Raw genomic sequence first — 23,207 nt, forward strand, 5'->3', positions numbered from 1 at the left:
GAGACAACTGCTTACGTCGAAGCGATAACGGCGGTTTGTTTGCTTCGACGTATAAGCTCTGGACAGGAGATGTTCGATATGCTCCAATAGCGGTACGGAGAGCCAGATGATGGACAGGATCCAGCCAACGAAGTACACTGTCTCTGGCCAAACTGTATACCAGGGACCTGTAATCTAGTCTGGATCTTACAAGTGCACGGTAGATGCGTAGTAGGGTGCATCGATCCGCACCCCAAGATGTAGAGGAAAGAGAGCGCAGAATATTCAAGCCTCTTGTGCACTTTGTGTGGAGTTGACGGATCTGATCCAGAAAGGTCAGCTTTTTATCAAATACGTCAGCTTTTACCAAGAATTTTGTGTCTGCCGCTACTGGAATAGCATTTTGTCCGAGCCTTAATTCAGGTTCAGGATGAAGATTACGCTTATGACAAAAATGTACACAAACGGTCTTCTCCGAGAGAACCTGAAGCCATTAGCAAGTGCCCAGGAATTAAGGCGATCAATGGCTTTTTGCAGTTGTCTTTCAATAAACCTCATGTTGCATGACTGACAAAATATGCTAAAGTCATCAACATTGCGGGCACTGTTTACGATTGGAGGAAGTTGTTCTGTGATGGAATTTACTTTGATGGCGAAAAGCGTGACACTTAAAACTGATCCTTGTGGTACTCCCTCCTCTTGGCTAAAGGAACGAGAGAGTGAGCATCCCACATGAATTTGGAAAGATTGATTGGCTAGAAAGTTTTTAATAAAAATGGGGAGTTGCCCTCTAAGACCAAGGCTATGCAGATCTTTTAAGATGCCAAATCTCCAAGTTGTGTCATATGCTTTCTCCATGTCAAAGAACACCGACACCAAGTGCTTGCGTTTTAGGAAAGCATCCCGGATGGATGTTTCCAGTCTAATAAGATGGTCCAAAGTGGACGGCTTCCTTCGGAAGCCGCACTGGATGTTGGAGAGAAGGTCATTTGATTCTAAATACCATATTAAATGAAAATTAACCATTCTCTCCATTATATTGCACAGACAGCTAGTCAGAACAATAGGACGATAATTAGTAGTGACTTTTGGATCCTTTCCTGGCTTAGCAAAGGCAAGAACGATTGCCTTGTGCCAGGAATCCGGAAACTGCCCTTCAATAAAGATTCTGTTATATAGAATGAGCAGATAATCCATAGATTTTGGTGAAAGATGCTTAATCATTTCATAATGGATGCCATCTGGTCCAACAGCACTTGCTTTGGAAAGAATAAGAGCTCTTTTCAGTTCCTGTATAGTGAATGGCCTGTTGTACAGATAGACACTCTTAGACTTAAAATTAAGTGCCTGTTTTTCGATTTTATGTTTCAGGACCAGGAACTCTGGGGAATACGAAGATGTTGCAGAAATGTTAGAGAATGTTTCCCCAAGAGAATTGGCTATTGCAGTTGGATCTGCAATAGTGCATCCATTATAATCTAGGATTGAAGAAGGGTGGGATGTATATTTTCCCTTCATTTTCCAGATTTTATCCCAGACCAACTTAGTACTAGTGGACTGAGTAATTGATGAAGTAAAACGGATCTATGATTCCTTTTGACTCTGACGGCAGATGTAGCGTGCTTTGGCTCGTGCACGTTTAAAGGCTATAAGATTGGTTGTGGTAGGATATTGGCGAAATAGCCCCCACGCTTTGTTTTGAGCCTTTTTTGCTGTTGTGCATTGTGAATTCCACCAAGGTTTAGGAAATGATGGAAACGGGCAGATGTTTTTGGAACAGCATTCGCAGCTGCTTGGACGATAATTTCTGTGATGTACGTTACTGCATCATTGATCGGCTCCTGACTAACGGTACTGAGGTCAAAATTTGCCTGATGTTGGAAGGCAGTCCAGTCAGCCTGATCAATCTTCCACCGTGGTAACCTGAAAGGAAGACACTGTCTCCCACTGTGTAAAGGGGTTATCACAGGGAAGTGATCACTTCCATATGGGTTCTCCTCCACTTCACAAGTGAGTAAAGGGAGTAGAGAGGGGGAACAGATAGAGAGATCAATGGTAGAAAAAGTACGGGTAGGCATGTGGAAGAAGGTGTTTGTTCCAGTATTTAAAAGGGAAAGGTCATTGTCATTTAGCATACGCTCCATGACTTGTCCCCTTCCGTTGATGTTAGCACTACCCCACAGGGTATTATGTCCATCAAAATCCCCGAGAAGTAAGAAAGGGGGAGGCAACTGCATTACAATATCATCAAGGTCTTCCTGGGAGATGTCAGTCCCAGGTGGCAAATAAATAGAGCAGACCGTTAATAAAAATCCCACTGCAAGGCGAATTGCAACAGCTTCTATGCCAGTTGTAATTAGCAAGGGCTGAACTGGGGTCTGGTTGCCCACAAGGATAGCCACTCCTCCATGAGCAGGACCATCTTCAATTCTATCCTTTCGAAAAATTATGATGTTATGCATTGTGGGATCATCATTTTCCTTTAGATAAGTCTCCTGCAAGCAAAAGCAAACTAGCTCGTGCTTTTGCAGGAGGGCCTTGATGTCATCAGTATTTCGCCGGAATCCACGACAATTCCATTTTAGGAATTTAGCCATTATTTTGGCTTGGTGGGTCCATCAAGCGGCTTCAGAGGTGCTGAGGGCTTACTTTTGTCAATCTTGGATTTATCTTTGTTGGGGAAGAATGGACGCTGTCCCGTGTCCATTTCTTCCTCCGCAAAGAGTTCCAAGACTGATTCATCCGGTACCTCCTTGTGCTCGACATCCATTGTTTCTGTTATTACTGTTGGCTCTTTACCACTTGGTTTTGGTAGTGGTGGAGCACTAGGAGGTACGGATATAGGAGTGGCAGCTGACTGCGTTTTTTTGGTGGGCTTTTGTGAACTCAATAAATAGCGGGCAATTGGTGTGAATGACTCTCTTGGTGGTACAGTCATCTCAGTTTGCGTACCAATAGTGCACTTCGTAGAAACCTTCTGGGAACATGAAGGCTTCCCGCTATTTATTGGTTGAATGCATTTTCTAGCCTCTGGGTAGGAGATATTCAGTTCCGTTTTCAGATCTCTTTTTCATCCTTCCACCGCTGGCATGCTCTGGAGTAGGCAGGATGATCTTGTTGGCAATTTACATAGATTTGTTTAGAAGCTGAACATTCCTTGCTCTCGTGGTCTTTCGCACCACATCGAGCACAGGCAGGGTTACCACGACAAGCCGTTTGTGAGTGGCCGTATTTTTGGCATTTAAAACACCTCAGTGGGTTTGGAATATAGATCCTCACTGGGCAGTTTAAATACCCTGCCTTAATGGAACTAGGAGGCCGTGGGGTGTTAAATGTTAGGATGAGAACTCGGGTAGGGACGAGATTCCCTTCCTTCCGCATTGATATTCTCTTGACAGCTGTCACTCCTTGTTGTTTTAGTTCAGAGCAGATCTCCTCTTCAGACACATGAAGAAGATCCCACTCTGAAATGACACCGTGTGAAGAGTTCAAAGTTTTGTGGGGTGTTACATCGATCGGTATTCCCCCTATGGATGTCGCGTTTAACATTCTTTCTGCTTGCTTTGTGTTTGAAGCTTCGATTAAAAGATCGCCAGAACGCAGCCGTTTTATGGATTTTGGTGATCCTGCCAACCCTTCTAATACTTTCTGGATGAAAAAGGGTGACATCTTCCCAATTGACTGCTCTCCGGTGGAATGGAAAATGAGGAAAAGCGGTGTTATAGATGGTGGTTTATCCTCAGTTCTGGCTCTTTTGGCAGAACTGGTGTCAATCTGATCGGTTAGGTAGGGCCTTGTTGGGGCCCCAAAAGAAATAGAATTTAAATTACTCATATGAGTAAGATAAAAATTTCAGATGTACCTCAAGTACCTCACGTACCCTAAGTAACTCACCCACCACGGAGCCCTACGAGGGGACGCCCACTCGTGAACTAGCAGGTACTGCGTACACGAATGGGATGCCAAGTTAGCTTAGAGGCACTATACCCACGTTTCCAATAAGCCTTGATCCCGTCCCCGGACCAAAGGGAGGGAGACTTATTGGAACGCAGTTGACCCTAGCAGTAAGAACCACCAGCTGATTGATCCCAGTCAGGCCAATCTGGGACCACCCGTCTTGTCGAAGCAGGGGCCAAAGTGGTGTATTAAGGCTGGGCCCCTCAACCACCAGGATCCCCCTTTCCGAATTCCACAGGTCGCGGCGCACGGCTGCACACGCCGGATTCCAAAGATGTAACCCTGGAACCAATGTATGGGCGTTGGATCCCAGTGATGCTAATCTGGAAAACTAGCAGCATCACTGGGAGATCCACTCACCACATGCAGGTGCCCACGTCGAGGGGTTGGCTATTACTTTTGATACTGTTGGCGCATTAGGAGATACTGATATGGGAGTGGCAGCTGATTGATCTTTCTTTGTGAGCTTAAGAGGTAATGTGCAATGGGAGTGAATGACTCTTTTGGAGGAATGGTCATATCCATCTGAGTTCCGATGGAAGATCTCCATGCTACATTCTAAGCATAGGTGGGTTTGTGGAAATTTATAGGCTTAACCATTTTCCTTGCATCCTGATATGATAGGTTCAGCTCTGCCTTCAGCCATTGAATTTCATTTTCTTCTTTCCACCTCTGGCATGCTCACGAGTAGGTAGGCTGGATGTTCTCCCTGGCAGTTAATGCAGGTGGGTTTAGTGGCTGAACATGATGTTGTTTCATCGTCCTTTGCACCACATAAAGTGCATACAAGGACTCCACGGCAGGCCATTTGATACTGTCCATATTTCTGGCACTGAAAACATCGTAAAGGATTTGGAACACATAGATGCACTGGACAGTTGATGTATCCAGCTTTAATCTCATCAGGAGACATCAGTGAGTTGAAAGTCAGGATTATGTTTATAGTTTTAAGAGGTTTCCCATTCCTATGTGCATTAATTGTCTTAAAGGCAATCAGTCCCTGTGATTTCAGTTCACAGCTGATTTCCTCCTTCGTAACGTCGAGAAGGTCCCACTCCGAAATAACACCTCTCAATGAATTGAGTGTTCTGTGTGGTGTCACTGTTATCGGTATTCCTCCGATTGATGTTGCTCAGAGTGCCTATCATTTTTTTATTCTATTAAGTGGTTCCTAGATATGAGCTTCTTAACAGATTTAGGGGAACCTCTTAACCCATCTAACCTTTTCTGCATAAAAAAGTGTGACATTTTTCCAATTGGTTTCTCACTGGTTGAGTGAATGATTAAGGACCTTGAAAGAGGCCCTGATGGTATTTCAGTACATTGTCACTTTGACACAACAGTGCTTTCTGTTTCTTCACTCAAATTTGCAGACGGGGGACTGGGTTGCGGCCACTGAAGAATTAAGTTTATCAGGATTCATAGTAGTTTTGTAGTGGTTCAGTGCTTGGGCTCCCCGCCCACCATGGAACCCAAAGGGACGCCCACTACCCAGACACCATACCTGCCTTGCTGCCAGCCTGAATCCTGTCCCTCAGATCATGAAAGTAGGGGCATAACACAGTTTACCCTTGCAGGCAAACCCACTAGCCGATTGATTCTAGCCAGGCCATCCAGGACACCCGTGTTGTCAAAGTAGGGGCCAAAGTGGAGTATTGAAGCTGTGCCCTCAACCACCAGGATCCCCCTTTCCAAATTTCCACGGGTTACAGCGCACAGCAAATATGGCAGATTTCATTGATGTTAGCCTGGAACTTAGGCTGTGGGCATTGGATCACAGTGATGCTAATCTGGAGGACCAGCAGCATCACTGGGAGGTCCCCTCACCACATACAGATGTCCATGTCAAGAGAGGAAATCTAGGCATCAGCAGCACTCACCAGCAGTAAGTTCATTTACTCAAAGTAATAGGACAGATGCTTTAAGCATCTCAGGGCTACCTTCACTGACAGGTGGCTGGTACTTACTATAAAGATGCTGTGTGGTACAATCTCAGAACCAAATTTCTGGAACCTCTGCTCATGGGAATCCATCCACATCACCGTAGATTGAGACCCATGCTCACAGTACACCCCATAAGGTTAGCACTATCGGCTGTGTTCCTTCCAAGAGAAATGCTCCCCACTGTTCAGTTTTGATTGTGATTTTTGCAAATTCATTTAATACAGATGCAAATTTCTATATGCTGCCCCAAAATAAGTCCTTCTAGTTAAGGTATGTATTAAGCAAATGCAGTCAAACTATACTGCTATTTGCCTCCCCCACAATGCTACATGCCCCCAGTCACAAGCTGCATGATCCAGGGGTATTCTTGTAGTATGGTGGCTATGTGACTGGATCACATGCATGGAGATACAATATCCCTGTTATTAAAAGTTTACAATTGTGTGGCAAAAACTTTTGTGAGAATGGGACATTGTAAAAGTAGAATGAAATGTATGATTTAATGATCAGTTTTAAGAATTTTAGTGCTAACTAAAGTTCTTGAAACTGATCTAATACAACTGCAACTATAATGGAGTCAACTAATGGAACTAACATTAGTTCCATTAGTTGACTAACAACCAATAGAGCTGAATGCAATTTTATTATAAATATCTTTACATAAGTAAATCTTAAAATTAACATAAGTGTTTTTAATCTACTCATCTTTTACATACTCAATTTGAATGTAAATCTCTGCCATATGCCTGAAGGGTATTTTGTATAGGGCTGTATACCTTAAAGATTATTTATTAATTTATATTTAAGGGATCAGTGTAGCTGATGTATATTTGTATTTGTTTCATTTTCATATATTCCAAGGCTATTTTTATTGCATAAAGTTCTGCTGCACATACACCGATGAGCCAAAACATTATGACCAGCGAGTCGTTATGCAAATCAAAGCAACTGCAGGTGAACTACAGTGCGTGCACGGGTTGGGACATGGTATAAAAAATACCTGATACTGAGCTCCGTTAATCAGTGTTACTCTTGTTATTCAGATGGGAAAGGCAGCGGACTTAAGCGAGTTTGACAAAGGCCAAATTGTAATGGCCAGACGACTGAGTCAGAGCATATCCGAAATGGTGCAGCTGCTGGGATGCTCACAGTCAGCCGTGGTTAGTACCTACTGAAAGTGGTCCAAGGAGGGGAAACCCACGAACCGTCGGCGAGTTGTTGGACGACCACAGCTCATTGATGCTCGAGGTGAGTGAAGGCTCACCCGGATGGTACGTGGCAACAGAATTGTGGCTCAGCTCACCGGTAATTGGAATGCTGGTGATGGGAGTAATGTGTCACAACACACAGTACATTGAACCCTGCTGAAAATGGGGCTGAATAGCCGCAAGCTGCTCTGAGTGCCCATGCTAACCACGGTTCACCAGTGACAATGGCTACAATGGGCATGCGAGCATGCATCGAAACTGGACCTTGAGTGATTGGAAGAAAGTCGTCTGGTCTGATGAATCATGTTTCCAGTTGCACCATGTGGACAGCCGGGTATGTGTGCATCGTTTACCTGGGGAAGTGATGGCACCTGGATGCATCATGAGACGAAAACAAGCTGGTGGTGGCGGCGGCGGTGTTATGCTTTGGGCAATGTTCTGCTGGGATACCCTGGGTCCAGTCATTCGAGACTGGTTCGCGGAACATGAAGAAGACTTCCAGGTATTGCCCTGGCCTCCAAATTCCGAAGTCTTCAATCCCATTGAGCATCTGTGGTTTGTGTTGGAACAGCAAATCTGATCTGTGGCATCTCAACCTTACAGGAGTTAAAGGATCTGCTGGTTATGTGTTGGTACCAGATACCACAAGACATATTTAGAAATCTTGTAGCGTCCATGCCTCGCCGAGTACAAGCTGTTTTGGCTGCATGTGTCGGACCAACGTCATATTAGGTAGGTGGTCATAATGTTTTGGCTCATTGGTGTATGCTACATTACTGTGAGAGCTGTTGTAACAAAGTAACATCAGGAAAAGCTGCTGCTGCCCCTGCCAGTGATTGTAACTTTGAACCATATAGTGTACACAAGAATGTGGGTTGAAAACTGTGCAAACAGCACGTATTTGTAGGAATGCAGATAGTCCTACCACCATGAGAATGAACTCAAGGTCATTGCAATACACAATCTATTCAACAAGTAGAGGGATTAGTGATGAGTAGAAGGGAAGGTTGTATGCAGATATTAAATATTTTATGATAGACCATGACTGAAATAGAAGTAAATTAATTCAATTTGTTATTTCACTATACATTTATATAATTACTTTGTTTAAAATTAACCTTATTTTTGAGTGCCACATTTCTGGCACTTAAAGCACTTTAGCATGTCAGGTATATATGGCTTTACTGGACAGTTCAAATACCCAGCTGTAATTAACTTTGGGGATACAGGTGTATTGAAATTAAGGATGAAGTTAAATTGGAGAACAGATTTCCATTCTAACATTTGTTTTGCAACTATCACTACTTCAGTTTTCAGTTCAAAACTGATCTCCCCTTCAGACATTTTTGGGAGGCCTCATTCAGTATGTGGGACCTCCTCAAAATGAATGCAGCTGTTTTACACATTTAGAGGACCTGCCAACCCTTCCAATGCCTTTTTAATAAAGAAGAACAAAATTTTCCCTAATGGTTTCTGACCAGTGGAATGGATTATTAGGTATCTAGGTGTTGGACCTGATATAGTAACATTCTCTATTTCAGTGGTATAATTTTCTGGTAGGGAATTTAGATTGTCATAATAGTTTTATTTTGTTTTAGCACCTGAGTTCTCCACACACTACAGAGTCCAAGGGGATGCCAGTGCTATCCACCATACCCACACTACTGTCATCCTAAATCATGTCCCTCAGATCATGAGGATAGGAGTATGGCATTGACATGGCTAACCCTTTCAGACGAATTCACTAGCTGACTGGTCCAAGGCAAGCCATTTGTTGAGTATTGGCCAAAGTGCTGTGCTGAAGCTGAGCCCCTCAACCACAGATTCGCCTTTCCAAACTTCTATAGGTTGCAGCATACAAACATACCAAATTCCTATAATGTTAGCCTTGAACTTAGGCTGTGGGCATTGTATTCCAGTGATGCTAATCAGGAGGTCCAGCAACATCATTGGAAGGTCCAATCACCATGTACAGGTGCCCACATTGAGGATTGTGGTTTTGGAAGAATTAGAATCAGTTAAGCTGTTCTTCTCTTGCTCTTTGCTTCTTGGTTTAACAGGAGTAGTGATAGTTTTTGTTGGTAATTGAGATAAGAGTGTTTTCTGTTTATTTGTGTAGCTGGGATGGGGTGTAGTAATTCTTGTACTTTTTGAGAGAAAGCTTCACCCAGTATAACTGTTATGTCCATTTGTGTTTTTACAGATTATCATTTGAAGATTACTTTGGCACAGGATAGTCTTCCTATATTTGCTAGTAAGGTTACTTTTCTGGTTTCTGGATAATGTACATTATGCTTGACTTTAGATTTCTGAATTATTCTTGTTTCTTCCAGATCACATAATTAGGAATAAGCTGGATGTTTGCCTTTTCAGTTTGGGCATCTTTGTTTTGGAGGTGTGCACTCTTGATTGTTGTGCTCTTTAAAGACATTTGTGGTACAGATGGGTGTACACCTGCAAGCTATCTGAGAATGATCACACTTCTAGTATCTAAAGCAACACAGTAGATTAGCACTGAATACTGAGTATCCAGCTTTAACAGATACTGGAGGTTGGGGTATGCCAGGATATTTCTAGTTTAGATAATACTGCCATCTCTTCTAATAGAAATTTTTTTAATCCTCATCACTCCTTATTCTCTCTGTATTTCTTTTCGGTCATGTTGAGTCCAAAATTACTTCTCTATGTTGAACTGGGTGTTGTATATTGGAGGGGGGGTACTATAACTAGAAGCCCTCCAAAGCTGATTAATTTGTTCAAAGTGTTTTGCAGTTTCAATTAATACATCATTTGACTCAAGCTGTTTGACAGATTTTGGCACTGCAACTATTCCTTCTAGTCCATTCTATATTAGAAATGGAGATATTTTTCATGTTTCTTTAAAACAACACCATTCGGGTACCGACTATTTCTTTTATCAGTCATTCTTAAAGATGAATATTAATCAAAATATAAAGCAGTTTTGTACTTGAAGCTTGTTGGGAGAGTTCGACCAATTGTGTAATGTATGTTTTATTGTGTGCAGATCCAGAAGTGGGACTGGCATCTAAGCACTCAAACTACCATATCTGACTCTTTTTTTTTATGTCATATTTTAGATTGAAATAAATCAAAATGCTTAAAAATCATCAAAAATACAGAGGTGCTTAGACAGATAGTTAGTTTGTCTCTCGTTTTCTTTAAGATTTTTTTTTGGCAGATCAGCTTTGGCAAATATAGAAAACAATACTTGCAGTTGTGGTTATGGAGTACAGAGCTTTGAAAGTGTTCCATGGATAACAAACTATATCTATTTTAATAAATCAGTTTTACTCACAGTAAATTGTATGTATAAAAAAAAATCCTCCCATTTCACCTATCCATCCCCTCCAATAGTTTGTCTAGTTCTTCCTTGAATTTATTCAGGCTATCCACTTCCACAACTCAGAACAGAAGTTTGTTCCAGCAATCAACCACCTGCACCACATCTAATCTGGAACTATCCTTCCTCATTTTGAATTTAGCATAGTCTGAGCAAAAGGAAGAATCACATCAGCACTGAGCTTGCACAATCCATTCAAAGCCTTAAACACCTCAATCAGATTGCCTTGCAGGTGCCTAGTTTCCAGATGCTGTAATTTGCAAAACTGAAGCCTTTCTTGATAAGAGCATCCCTTTGTTCCTCTTACCAATTTTGTTTCCCTTCTCTGTACCTGCTCCAGCAGTCTACATCCTTCCTAAAATGAGGCCTTTAGACCTGTATGCATTACTCAAGATGTGGCCTGATCATTGCCTTATACAATAATTGTTATGTGCTGCTTGTGGTTGCTTTTTATGAATATTCCTATCATCCGAAAACAAATTGAATATGTTAGAGAAGGAAGAGCAGGATGTAAATGAAGTGCATTTCAGGAACATTTAAATTAATTTGCATAGTCTTTGACTAACCTTTTGGGATATGATGGCTCAGTGAAGGTGTAGTGTGTGAGCGAGCTGATTTTGCACTGAAACTATCTGTTTCACTGAAGCTTGGTCCACTAATGTCACTGCTTGTATCTGCTGTGCCTGAAGATCTAGTCTGCCGCATTGGCGTACTGCGTTCGCTCTTCTCACGAACCTATATAGAAAATTAGAAAATCTGAATTAATTTCCAAACTGATGAGTAATTTTAATGAAAAACATGACTACTCTATTTTATTTGTATAAATAATAAAATAAAAAACAAAACAAAATTAAAAAATAAGGAACAACTGCTAGATATTTTGTATGAATACATGTTTTAATAATATGCTTTTAAATTTAAAATAAGCAAAATGTATTTCAAAATTTTTAAATAAGAATTCAAAACATTCATATTCAAAATGATTTTTAATGCTGTTATGAAATCACTTTTCTTTTGCCGTCAGCAAAACAAAAGTGATTTTGTGTGAAAATTTTCATAATTTCAAAAATCCATGTTTTAATATTAATCTCTATACCAGAAATGGTTCTGTTTCAGAATACCAAGTGTACTCTGAAATCTGCAATGAGTGGTGCAGTGATATACTAGTTCTGATGAGTAAATTTGTGGGAAGTATCTAATAAGTCTGGCATAAAGGTTATGACAGTATTATAAGTAACATTAGACAGTATTATTAGTAAGGACTTCCTAATTCATTTCACAAATATACGTGGTCTCAATTTTAATCTCAACGATGTCCATTTCCACTTGCAGTCTTCCAAACCCCATGTACTTTTTCTGACAGAATCTCAGTTATCGGTTGATTCAACTACTGCTCATCTCAGATGTCCAAATTATTCGCTGTATGATTCCTTTCGCCTCAAAGGTGGTACTTGTGCATATGTCTGTTCTGATATTCCCTGTCAGAGACTTCGCAATTTGGAATCTCCTCTCTTTGCTCTTCTCTGGCTTAAAATCTCTCTATCTCATTGTGTCAAATTCATCTGTTGTTCCTACCGTTCTCCCAACTCCACTAATCACTTGGAGCTCTTTGACTTCCTCTCTTTACAACCTGACCTTCTCCAGTCCAACTTTCCTAACAGTGAGGTAATTTTCCTTGGTGATTTTAATGTTCACAACTCCAGCTGGCTTCCGTTTTCTAGTCACACCGACCCAGCAGGTCGAGATGCTGAGGCTTTTGCAATTACTAATGACCTAGCACAGATTGTTCATTTACCTACAAGGATACCAGACAATCCTAATCATACAGCCAATACGCTTGATCTTTTTCTCACAAACAACCCTTCTAAGTACATGGTCGAAGTGAGAGGTCCTTTAGGCACTTCAGATCACAACTTGGTGATTGTCTCTTCTCCAATGGAACCTTTATCTCATTGCTATTCCCAACCTCGTGTTGTTTGGCATTACAAGAATGCAAAATGGGATGACCTGCGAGACTTTTTTTCTTCTTTTCCTTGGTCGGATTACTGGTTCAAAACTTCTGATGTCAACGTTTGCTCAGATCGTGTCAGTGAAATCACACGATCAGGAGTGTGGGATAAAGGATTCCATTTCTTGCAGGAATGGAATCCTTTATCCCACACTCCACTTTAAAATCTCGTCCTTTATCTAAACCTTGGTTTTCCAATAAATGTGCTAAGGCTGTCCAAGAGAAGAATGTTGCATATCGTAATTGGCTTGTTTCTAATTCTTCAGTTTCATTTTCTGCCTACACCAAAGCTCGCAACAATTGTAAAGCAGTTATTAATCAGTCCAAACTAGACTTTGAACAGGCTAAGAGTAGAAAACTTGCTTCTTGCCCTAATAGTAGCCGAGCATTCTGGTCTCTTGCAAAAGCTATTGGCCGCAACTTTTGCCCATCTCTGCTCCCACCTCTGTCCAAACCAGATGGTTCTGTTGTCACTTTAGCCAAGGATAAAGCTGACCTGCTAGCATCCCATTTTACGTCCAGCACATGTATTAATGATCTTGGTAAAACACCTCCCACCATTCCTAACACGCTCCATTCAATGCCTCCTGTGGTCTTCCGTGAAAAGGATATCAGAAGGATTTTGATGAATCTTGATGTTAAGAAAGCTCCAGGTACTGATGGTATTTCTCCACTTGTTCTCAAAACCTGTGCTCCTGAACTTACTCCTATTCTTTGACGCCTTTTTTCACTTTCTTATTCCAAAGGTGTTTTTCCTTCTGCTTGGAAATTTGCTCATATCCAGCCAGTTCCTAAAAAGGGTGACAAATCCCTCCCATCCAATTATCGTCCCATTGCAATTACTTCTACTCTTTCTAAAGTAATGGAGAAATCAATTAACTGCCAGCTCTTAAACTACCTAGAAACCTTCCGTCTGATCAACGATCGCCAGTATGGATTCCGTCAGTGTCGATCCACTGGTGATATTCTGGCTTATGTTACCCATTTATGGACTAATTCAATGGAAAGGTTCGGTGAAACACAAGTAGTTGCTCTTGACATCTCAAAGGCTTTTGATCGTGGTTGGCATAAAGGTCTTCTAAACAAGCTTCCATCTTATGGTTTGCCAACTGTTTTTAGTAGTTGGTTATCCAGTTTTCTCTCGGATCGCTCACTGAGGGTGATGGTAGATGGCTCTCTGTCTTCTAACTTCTCCACTAATGCCGGTGTCCCCCAAGGTTCAGTTTTTTCCCCCACTCTTTTCCTCTTGTATATCAATGACCTTCTTCCATTGACTGGAAATCCTATCCATAGTTTTGCCGATGATAGCACATTGCATTCAATTTTCCATTTTGAGAAACCTTGTCCTGCTCAATCAGCTTCAACTTCTCGAAAATCTGCTGCCAATTCCCTAAATGCCGATTTTCAGGTAATTCTCCAGTGGAGCAAAGACAACTTAGTTGATTTCAACCCTTCTAAAACTCAGTCTTGTCTTATATCTCGCAAAAAGGATTCTTCTGCTCCTATGCTTATCTTAATGACACTCCGATTTCTAGGCAAAATGATATATCTCTTTTGGGGATTACCCTGACTTCTAATCTCTCTTGGCACAAGCACATTACAAATATTGCTTCCTCTGCATCTAAAAAACTTGGTTTTCTCTTTCGCTCTCGGCGTTACTTTTCTTCCAAACAGCTGCTCACTCTGTATAAATCGCAAATCCGCCCTGCCATGGAATATTGTTCCCACATATGGGGTGGTGCCCCCAAAACCTCTCTCAGGCTTCTTGATTCCATTCAGAAGAGGGCAGTTAGGTTAATTAATGATTCATCTCTAACAGTCTCTCCACTCGCTTTCTTATAGACGCACTGTTTCTGCTGCATGCCTCTTCTACAGATACTTCCATGGGCAATGTTCTTCTGAATTGGCTTCTATAATTCCCGCTCTCTCTTTCAAAACAGTCCGAACATGTGCCGCCACCAGCCATCATCCATTTACTGTCCAACTTCAAACCCACAGAACCAACTTTTCATCTTCCTCATTTATTCATTCAACTGCCGTTTTCTGGAACAACCTTGCTTCATATGTATTTCCTGAAAATTACAATCTACAGAAGTTCAAGTCCAATGTCAACAAATATCTTCTTTCGTCTTCTCAACCTCCAACCCAAGCATGGTACTAAGTACTATAGGTTCTAATACCTCTCGTGTTTGGGGTTCACACAAAAAAAAAAAAAAATTATATTATTAATAATAATTATATACAGATGTAATATATATTTGAAAGAAAGAATAGCTATTTCTTCTGTATGAGACACTTGTCAAACATGTTCCACAAGCCATTTTAACTGCACGACGTTCTGAACAGAATACACAGCAGAACTGTATGCTAATAAGATGGCTTCTGGTAGTAAAACAGAGGCAGTAGATGATGGGAGGGCTATGGCTCCAGTTCTGTATCACATTTTGAATCATCAATATAAATTTGTAGAGCTTGAACACTGGCAAAGGTGGGCTGCATGTAATTGTTGAATGTTTTTACTTGACAGTGAGTGTTCCCCTGCTGATGAAAGTAGCTATCACAGGGAAGTATATACATTGTACAAGGAAACTGTATTAGTTCTAAGTTTAAATAAATATTTACAAGATACGCATTTCATTGCTGCATTAGGTCTTGCAAACTCATTCCTGTATATTTATTTTCATTAGATTTGTTTGGAAACATGTTTATTCACAGTGGATTAGAGAAAAGTTCATTAGGCGGAGCAAGAAGCAGGCATTTAACTGCATAGTTAAGAAGCAGCACCTTTCTGCTAAGGTGACAGGGAGGTTCACTGGAATTTATATACAGATTTCTTTGATGAGTCAATCTGAGTGGTCTAGAAATCTGACAGGTAGTAGAAAAGAAAATTAATGACACAAGGTCTTTATAGCCAAGGTGTGTCTTTCAATTTGTTTAAGTTATCATTTACTTAATGTCCAAGCAAGTTATATATCTCAAGATGCTTAAGATATGTAAATAATTCATCAAACTTTGCTACATAACCAAGTTAATGAGTGATAGTTAGCTGCATTTCCAGATATGGATCCACTGAAAAGTTTCATCTCAAACAGTGGCTAAATAGGGACAGTCTGCTAAAGTATATCTGACAGTGAGTTGGCTCTAGGGTGCAGATAGGAGGATTTTCACTGGAGAGCAGTTGATAATGTGTAAGGAAGGTGTGTCCAATCCATAACTGAGAAAGGACAATCTCTTCTTTCCTGCTAGAGCTTGAACTGGAATTCCATTTGTGAAGATAATGCTTTGTTCTGCGAAGTTTGTTGCATAGTTGCTCCCTCTGCATGCTTTTGTCCATATTGTAATGTTTTTTCAAGAAAAGTAGCCCTAAAATCTGTATATGGCATTACTTTTACATCTGATTGTAATGTTTCAGTTGGATTTTTTTTTTTTGAGCTCTGTAATTATTCATTACCCAGTATTCTGACATGCCTGGGAATCAAAAAGAAAATTACTTTCTTTCTTGCTTGGTGGAATTCACTGATTTTGTCCTTAATATAATGTAATAACTGGTGACCATTGGATCCTCACTGTGTTAGCGCAGTGACTGCAGAAGACAGTCAGTAGATTAGAGCAGGAAAAAAGTCATGTTTCTTAATTGTCTGTGGCCAATTTAATTGCACATAGCTGAGCAGTGGATATGCAGCATTTCAGAGAAAAATCTAGAGAGATTGTAATAAGATGGATAAAAGCAGAGACAGTCAGAGACTGACTTAGATCCATTCATATGTACTTGGATCCAGACTTAGTTCTCTACATAATAGGAAGTGTGTATTTTCTGAATAGTATTGTAGAAGTAGCTTTTTACTCCATAGAACCATTACACATTATCTTCTAATCTGTATGCCTTTTGTTCTAAGTTTGAAGAATTGGAAGCAATACTAATTAGATCTAGTTTCCATTTTTTGGGTGGTCTCTTATCCTAATCTCAATTGATCAACTTTCATTAAATTTAGTAGTCCATTAGGATCAGAGACTGAAAGTACAAAGTATACCATCTCACCTGATTTAGAATGTATATTGTGAATCAGGTGAGATGGTATACATCATACTTTTACTACATAGTAAGAATTTCTGTCATAAATATAGTGGAGGTTGTTGCATTGGCATAGGCTACATACAGGTGATATGGACTGCTTTTCTGAAATTTATTATTGCAGCTTCATAATCCAAACAAGATCTTATGAAGGGCTTATATATCTGGAGTAACATACTTCTGTTTGCATACCAGTTCATGGAAGGGATTGCTCAAAGGACATTTTTTTTTTAGAGATCCAGGTCATGTGAAGTCTTTGCATATGTTCATTATAATTCAGATTTTTATCTGACACTAATTCCACTAAGAAAAGGTATGCACTAGTGGAATTGGAGAATTATTTAAAATAATGGATGGTTCTGGATGGAGAGCATGGAGTTCACAGGAGTGAATTATAGATGATTTGTCTTTAGCTATTTCATATCCATTCAGTTTTGTCCATTGATCTATCTTGTTTACCATTATTTGTGGATGTTCAATCATATTCTACTTTGTGACTGATAAAATATTGAGAGTTATGTGTACATGTTAATTGATGGAGGAATGACTTTAAGCAAGTTGTTCATTCCAGGAGCATATCTTCCAACTTTTGACTTTCAAAAATTGAGATCAGGCATTTGTAAGTAGTAGTAGTAGTATTTGAGGTTTTTTGGCACAAGGGTTCTTGGGCCATATTGTGCCAAAATCCAGAGTCGGGATGTTTAGCAGCGGAATCCACATGTTCATTACCTGGGATGCCGACATGGCCAGGGAACCAGCAGTAGCTAACTTTCTGGTTGTCTGTTTGATAGTAAGATAATTTAGACCTGATGTCTTTAAGAATGGGGTGATAGGGAGAAAGAGTAGATTGAATGGCAGTTATTGCGCTTAAGGAGTCTGTATAAATAAGAGATTGCTCAATATGAAAGTTGATTATGTTGTCTAGAGCCAGTTTTATTGCAAATGGGATATCAGAGACTTGGTGTCACACAGATATAAGGAATGCAGAACTGGAATTTGGGGAGTACAACGTCTACAGAAAGGATAGACTGGATAGGAAGGGAGGAGGGGTTATGCTATTAGTTAAGAAATACATAAAATCCAAGGAAGTGAAGCCAGTGGACATCGCTGGACAGTGCAGTGTCGAGTCAGTTTGGTGTGACATAAGCATTGGGAGATCAAAATTGAGAGTAGGAGTGTGCTATAGGCCTAATGACTCTGATGAGTATAATAAGAAACTGTACAGGGAAATAGAGTGGGCCAGTAAATCAGAGAGTCTTATAATGGGAGATTTTAATTTCCCAGATATTGACTGGAGTTTGGGGGCTGGTCACTCACACACTAGCAAGGCTTTTGTGGATTTATTGGATGATTGTTTTCTACATCAGCATGTTCGGGAGGCAACTAGAGGGTTGTTGTTGTTGTTGTTTATTAGTTGTTGGCGCATCGGCTTCTGTGGCCATAATGCACCTCTCTCGGTTTTGATTTCCTAGTCTGGTTTCTTTCAAATTTTGGATTTAAATAATACCTGACTTTATGAAGAGATGGAGTTCAAATGGATTCGTTGACTTGTGGTGATTTTTGTGTTTTAAATCTGATTATATAAGCCTATTGATTTTAGGTAGTGAAAAACTTCTCTTACCTTATTTTCTTCACTTAGAATGTTTTCCAAAACTAGAGCATCTTGATTTTTAGTTACAGAACTAAAGGCTATTTTTCTTTCATTTATAAAGGCTGGACAATCTAATAGTAAATGTTTTACTGTTTGTTGTACATGGCACTGACTGCATTGAGGTGGTTCTTCGGATTTAAGTAGATAGGAATGGGTTAGATATGTGTGCCCTATTCGTAACCTGGCAAGGGTTACTTCTTCTTTTCGGACATCTCTTTCACTGGATTTCCACTGATTTAAAACTGGTTTAATTTGAAAAAGTTTATTATGTGTTTGCTCACTCCATATTCTTTGCCACTGTTTTTTGCTGTTCACTTTGATACTATGTCTGTAGTCTGTAAATGGGACTTTGGTGGTTGAAGAAAGGGTGCCGGTTGCCATTTTTGCTGCTTGGTCTGCTTGTTCATTTCCTTTAATTCCCATATGTCCAGGAATCCAACAAAAAGTGACGTCTTGTTTTCTTTTAAGAATTTTGTTTAGGGTAACTTGGATTTGTCTTAGAGTTGGATGGAAATTCTTTGTGTCACATTGTATTGCTTGCATCGTACTGAGGGAATCTGTGAAGATCAGGCTATGGGGTAGCTTTTTCTTCCATATTTGGTCTATTGCTAACTTCACTGCTTGCAATTCAGCTGTGAAGATGCTACATTCTGTTGGGAGGACTTGGATTATTGTAGTATCAGAGAAAACTGCTGCCGCGCTTACTTTTGTATCGGTTTTCGATCCATCTGTATAGATTTGTGCATATTGTGGATATTTCTCTAGATATGCAGCATGTAGTTGTTGAAAGCTGCTTGCTGGTAGGGAATGTCTTCCCCAAGTTTGAAAGTAGGTATCATAGTTTGGTGATGTTATTTCCCAGGGGGGTTTTGGTGCATTTCGTATAATAGCTAGTTTGTTGAAATCAAGAGACCAAATTGGAAGTAGCTCTTTGATGCGTATGTTTGCTGGTTTGTTAACTGTTGGGTGTATTCTGTACATATTTTCCCATATTGGTGTATATAATGTTTTGAACACAGGATGGTTTGGAAAACACTTTATTTTAGCTGCATAAGATAGAAGGAGTTCTTGTCTTCTGAGGTGAAGTGGTGGTTCATAAGCCTCAGCATAGAGACTTTGAACTGGAGAAGTACGGAATGCTCCCAAGGCTATGCGGAGTGCAACTAGAGGGAGGAATACTCTTGATTTGATTATCAGCAGTGATTCTTCATGCATTAAGAATCTGCAGATAAATGAACCACTAGGTGGCAGTGATCACAGTGTGCTGAAGTGGGATTTACTCAAAGAGGTAACTACCATTAGGGGTAAAGGGAAGGGTTATTGCTTTCGTAAAGGCGACTACGATGGACTGAGACAGTATTTAAATTCTATACAGTGGGACCAACTGATGATGTTACCAACAGCAAATGCAAAATGGGAAGCATTCAAAGAACTTATCTTGGAAGCTACTAGGCTTTACATACCAACTAAGAAATATTGTTCAAGGTTTAGGCCTAAATGGATGTCAGATGAACTGATGAGGCATATGGCAGAGAAGAAACATGCATGGGATACATACAAATTAACACATGACACAGAAGCCTATGATAGATACAAGTTGATCTGTAACCAAGTTACAAAGGAGGTTAGGCAGGCGAAGGCAGAGTACGAGAAATCTTTGGCAAGGGATGCAAAGAAAAACAGCAAAGAGTTCTTTACTTATGTAAACTCTAGAAGGAAGGGGATGAATCAGATTGGTCCACTTGATATCGATGGGTCAACTGTTGATGATCCTGCTCAGGTAGCTAACAAACTAAATGAATATTTTGCATCGACATTCACACATGAGGAGTTATTTAGCGAGGGGAAAGCCAGAGGTGTATTCAACTCTAGCAGTAAGCTAGAGAATTTTGTAATAACTAAGAGTAAAGTGGAGGAGAAACTGTTGAAGATAAACACAAGAAAGGCACCCGGGGTGGATGGGATCTATCCAGTTATATTAAAGGAGGCAGCAAAGGAAGTAAGCAAACCCTTAGCCATAATTATGAGAGCTTCCTTGGACTCAGGGGAGGTACCCGCAGACTGGAGATGTGCAAATGTGACCCCAATTCACAAAGGAGGATGAAAGGCTGACACAAGCAATTATAGACCTGTGAGTTTAACTTCTGTTCCAGGAAAATTAATGGAGGCACTAGTTAAAGAAGCACTGCAGGATCATTTAGACAAGACTTCAGTTATAGCTCGGACACAGCATGGTTTTGTTAAGGGGAAGTCTTGCCTGACCAATTTGATTGGATACTATGATGCAGTCACAAAGGAACTGGATGCAGGGAATAACTTTGATATTATATATTTGGATCTTAGAAAGGCTTTTGATACTGTTGCACATGGAAGACTGCTGCACAAATTGGAGCAGTGTGACATTGGAGGCAAATTGCTGCTGTGGATGAAGGGGTGGCTGAGGGGGAGAAGACAGAGAGTGGTAATCAATGGACACTGCTTATCGTGGACTAATGTTATTACTGGAGTCCCTCAGGGCTCAGTGTTGGGTCCATTATTGTTTTCTGTATTCATAAATGATATTGATGATGGTATATCAAGCTTAATATCCAAGTTTGCAGACGATACGAAGGTTGGCAGGTTTGTCAAGGACACTACTGACACTATGCTGCTGCAGCAGGATCTGGAAAGGTTGAGCAGATGGGCTGAGAGGTGGCAAATGAAGTTTAACATTAACAAATGTAAAGTACTACACATGGGAAACAGCAACCCCAGAGCAACGTATCAACTCTGTGGTACTACACTGACAGTGGTAGAGAATGAAAGGGACCTGGGGGTGGTTGTGCAGGCAGATATGAAGTTCTCTGAGCAGTGCAGATGGGCTGCAAGAGTAGCTCATGGTGTATTGTCAATGATATACAGTAATACGCCGAAGTTACGCGATAGGTGGGTCCGATGAAAATCGCGTAGGTCGAATTCGCATAAGTCGGGGTACAACTTTGCATATAAATACATATAAATTTTGCTTAATTGGGACCAAGGACTAACAAAAACACCTAGTTTAGAAGAAAAATATTAATAAAATTGCAGTTCTTTATACATATTAATACAAAATATTAATACAAAATATGTATTAAAAAAACAAATGACTTACGTTAAAAAGTTATTTCGATGTCGATGGCTTCATAAAATCTAACAAATTCGTCTGACGACACAGCGCGTTCTTTTTTTCACGCAGAATTTCTTCGTAGCAAGCTAATAATAATTTTTTTATTCCTTGCTTTGTAGCTATAACGCGTTCTTCGTTGGAGTCTATGTTTTCTAAAATTTTTAAGCCCTTTACAATTGAGCCCTTTTCAATTTTCGACCTGTCAAGTTTGCAATTGTCATGTGCTTTTCGCCGTTGCTTCATTTAGGCCTGTAGCACGTGCAATATCACATGGTCTTTCATTTCGCTCAAAGCGTTTCACAATTTCATATTTTTTCTCTATCGACAGAGGCGGACTGGCCATAAGCCTTACCGGGGAAACCCCGGTGGGCCGGTGTGATTTTGGCCATAAACCATAGTATGAGGCCACTATAAATTTTCCCGGGTAAGAATTTTTGACCCAGTCCGCCTCTGTTTATCGATAATTGCTTTTCTTTTTCTCTCTGAATCTGCAGTGTCTTCACCAGTACGCTTCCTTTTCACACCTTTTAAGTATTTTACTCATTTTTAGGGAATAAAGCACAATTACAAAACGAGGAGGCACGCTTGATACGCATAAACAAAGCTGCATGCATGTAGCAACTGAATAAACAACACCATAAAGGCAGAGATACACTATTAACACCTCACATTTCTAGGGGTTACTACCATAAAACAATAAAAAATCCAGTTGCGTTTCTGCTAGTGAAATCTGTTATAAACTGGTAGTAAAGTCGATCTAATTGCATTTGCGATTATACCGATAGCTGGAATTGTGTTGGTTTTTACGTTATTATGGTGAAATGTGTTTCCCCTTCACTGATATAAAAAACATAAAAGCAGCAAAGTTGAATTTTGTTCATCTTTCGCTCTCATTCTCCGCCGTCGCACCGTATATCGATAACATAAGAAAAACGACCTTGAAGATAGTGGGCGGCAGCGTTGCCAAACGAAAAAATCAAGAACCGCGTAACTCCGAGTTCGCGTAAGTCGGGGTATTACTGTATAGGAATTTTTCTAGCAGGGATAAGGAGGTGATTATTCCCTTGTATAAGGCAATGGTCAGGTCTGGAGGCCTCATTTCAAGAAGGATGTAGAGCTGCTGGAACGAGTACAGAGAAGGGCAACAAGATTAGTGAATGGAACAAAGGGGTGCTCTTACGAAGAAAGGCTTAAGTTTTGCAAATTACAGTGTCTAGAGACTAGGCACCAGCGAGGTGATTTGATAGAGGTGTATAAAGCATTGAATGGTTTGAGCATGCTCAATGCTGATGGGATTCTTCCTGTCGCTCAGAATAATCACCTGAGAGGGCATAAATTCAAATTGAGGAAAGACAGATGTAGGATAGACGTTTAAGGCTCAGCTGGACAGGTATTTTGAACGAACAGAGGGGTGAAGTGGAAGTGGTTTTTTTTTTTTTCTTTTTTTGGCTGATTCTGCATAAGCTTGCTTTCTTGCATCAAATGCCTCTACTAATGCTAATTAGTTCTGCGGTATAGATACTGCATTCAGTAGGAAGAGATAGAGCTACTGAGAAGGTGGAAGAAACTGTTGCAGCACCTACAACCACATCTGTTTTGGAGTCATCAGTATAAATTTGTACTTTCTCTGAGTTGGCCTAGGAATGCAATTTGTGTAGCTGTTGAAAGGTGATATTTGCCATGGAGGATTTTCCCCATCTTAAAAAGAAATTGTCACAGAGAGGTGAGAAATCAATCCAGGGAGGTTCTGGAGTGGCAAGATCCTCGAATATGTTCTGAAAGTTAATATCCCAATTGAGTAAGAGTTCTTGAAGCCCTGCGGGGTGGTTTTCGTTGGGTTTATTGTGATATAGCATGGTGAACTGAGAGTTCAAACAAG

General features: G+C 40.4%; 1 protein-coding gene across 6 annotated transcripts in view; it reads right to left on the reverse strand.

The window, feature by feature from the left end:
- LOC150085455 (uncharacterized) overlaps positions 1-23,207 on the reverse strand; it is a 1,845,429-nt gene that overhangs the window by 34,970 nt on the left and 1,787,252 nt on the right. For all 6 annotated transcript variants that reach the window (XM_090374043.1, XM_090374041.1, XM_090374042.1 and 3 more), the window contains one exon: positions 11,016-11,184. In XM_090374043.1, coding sequence (XP_090230169.1) covers positions 11,016-11,184 — 169 coding nt within the window. The remainder of the gene's footprint in view (positions 1-11,015; positions 11,185-23,207) is intronic.

Source organism: Mastigoproctus giganteus, chromosome 5 (genome assembly GCF_048544385.1).
Source record: "Mastigoproctus giganteus isolate SK-2022 chromosome 5, ASM4854438v1, whole genome shotgun sequence".
Lineage (NCBI taxonomy): Eukaryota > Metazoa > Arthropoda > Arachnida > Uropygi > Thelyphonidae > Mastigoproctus > Mastigoproctus giganteus.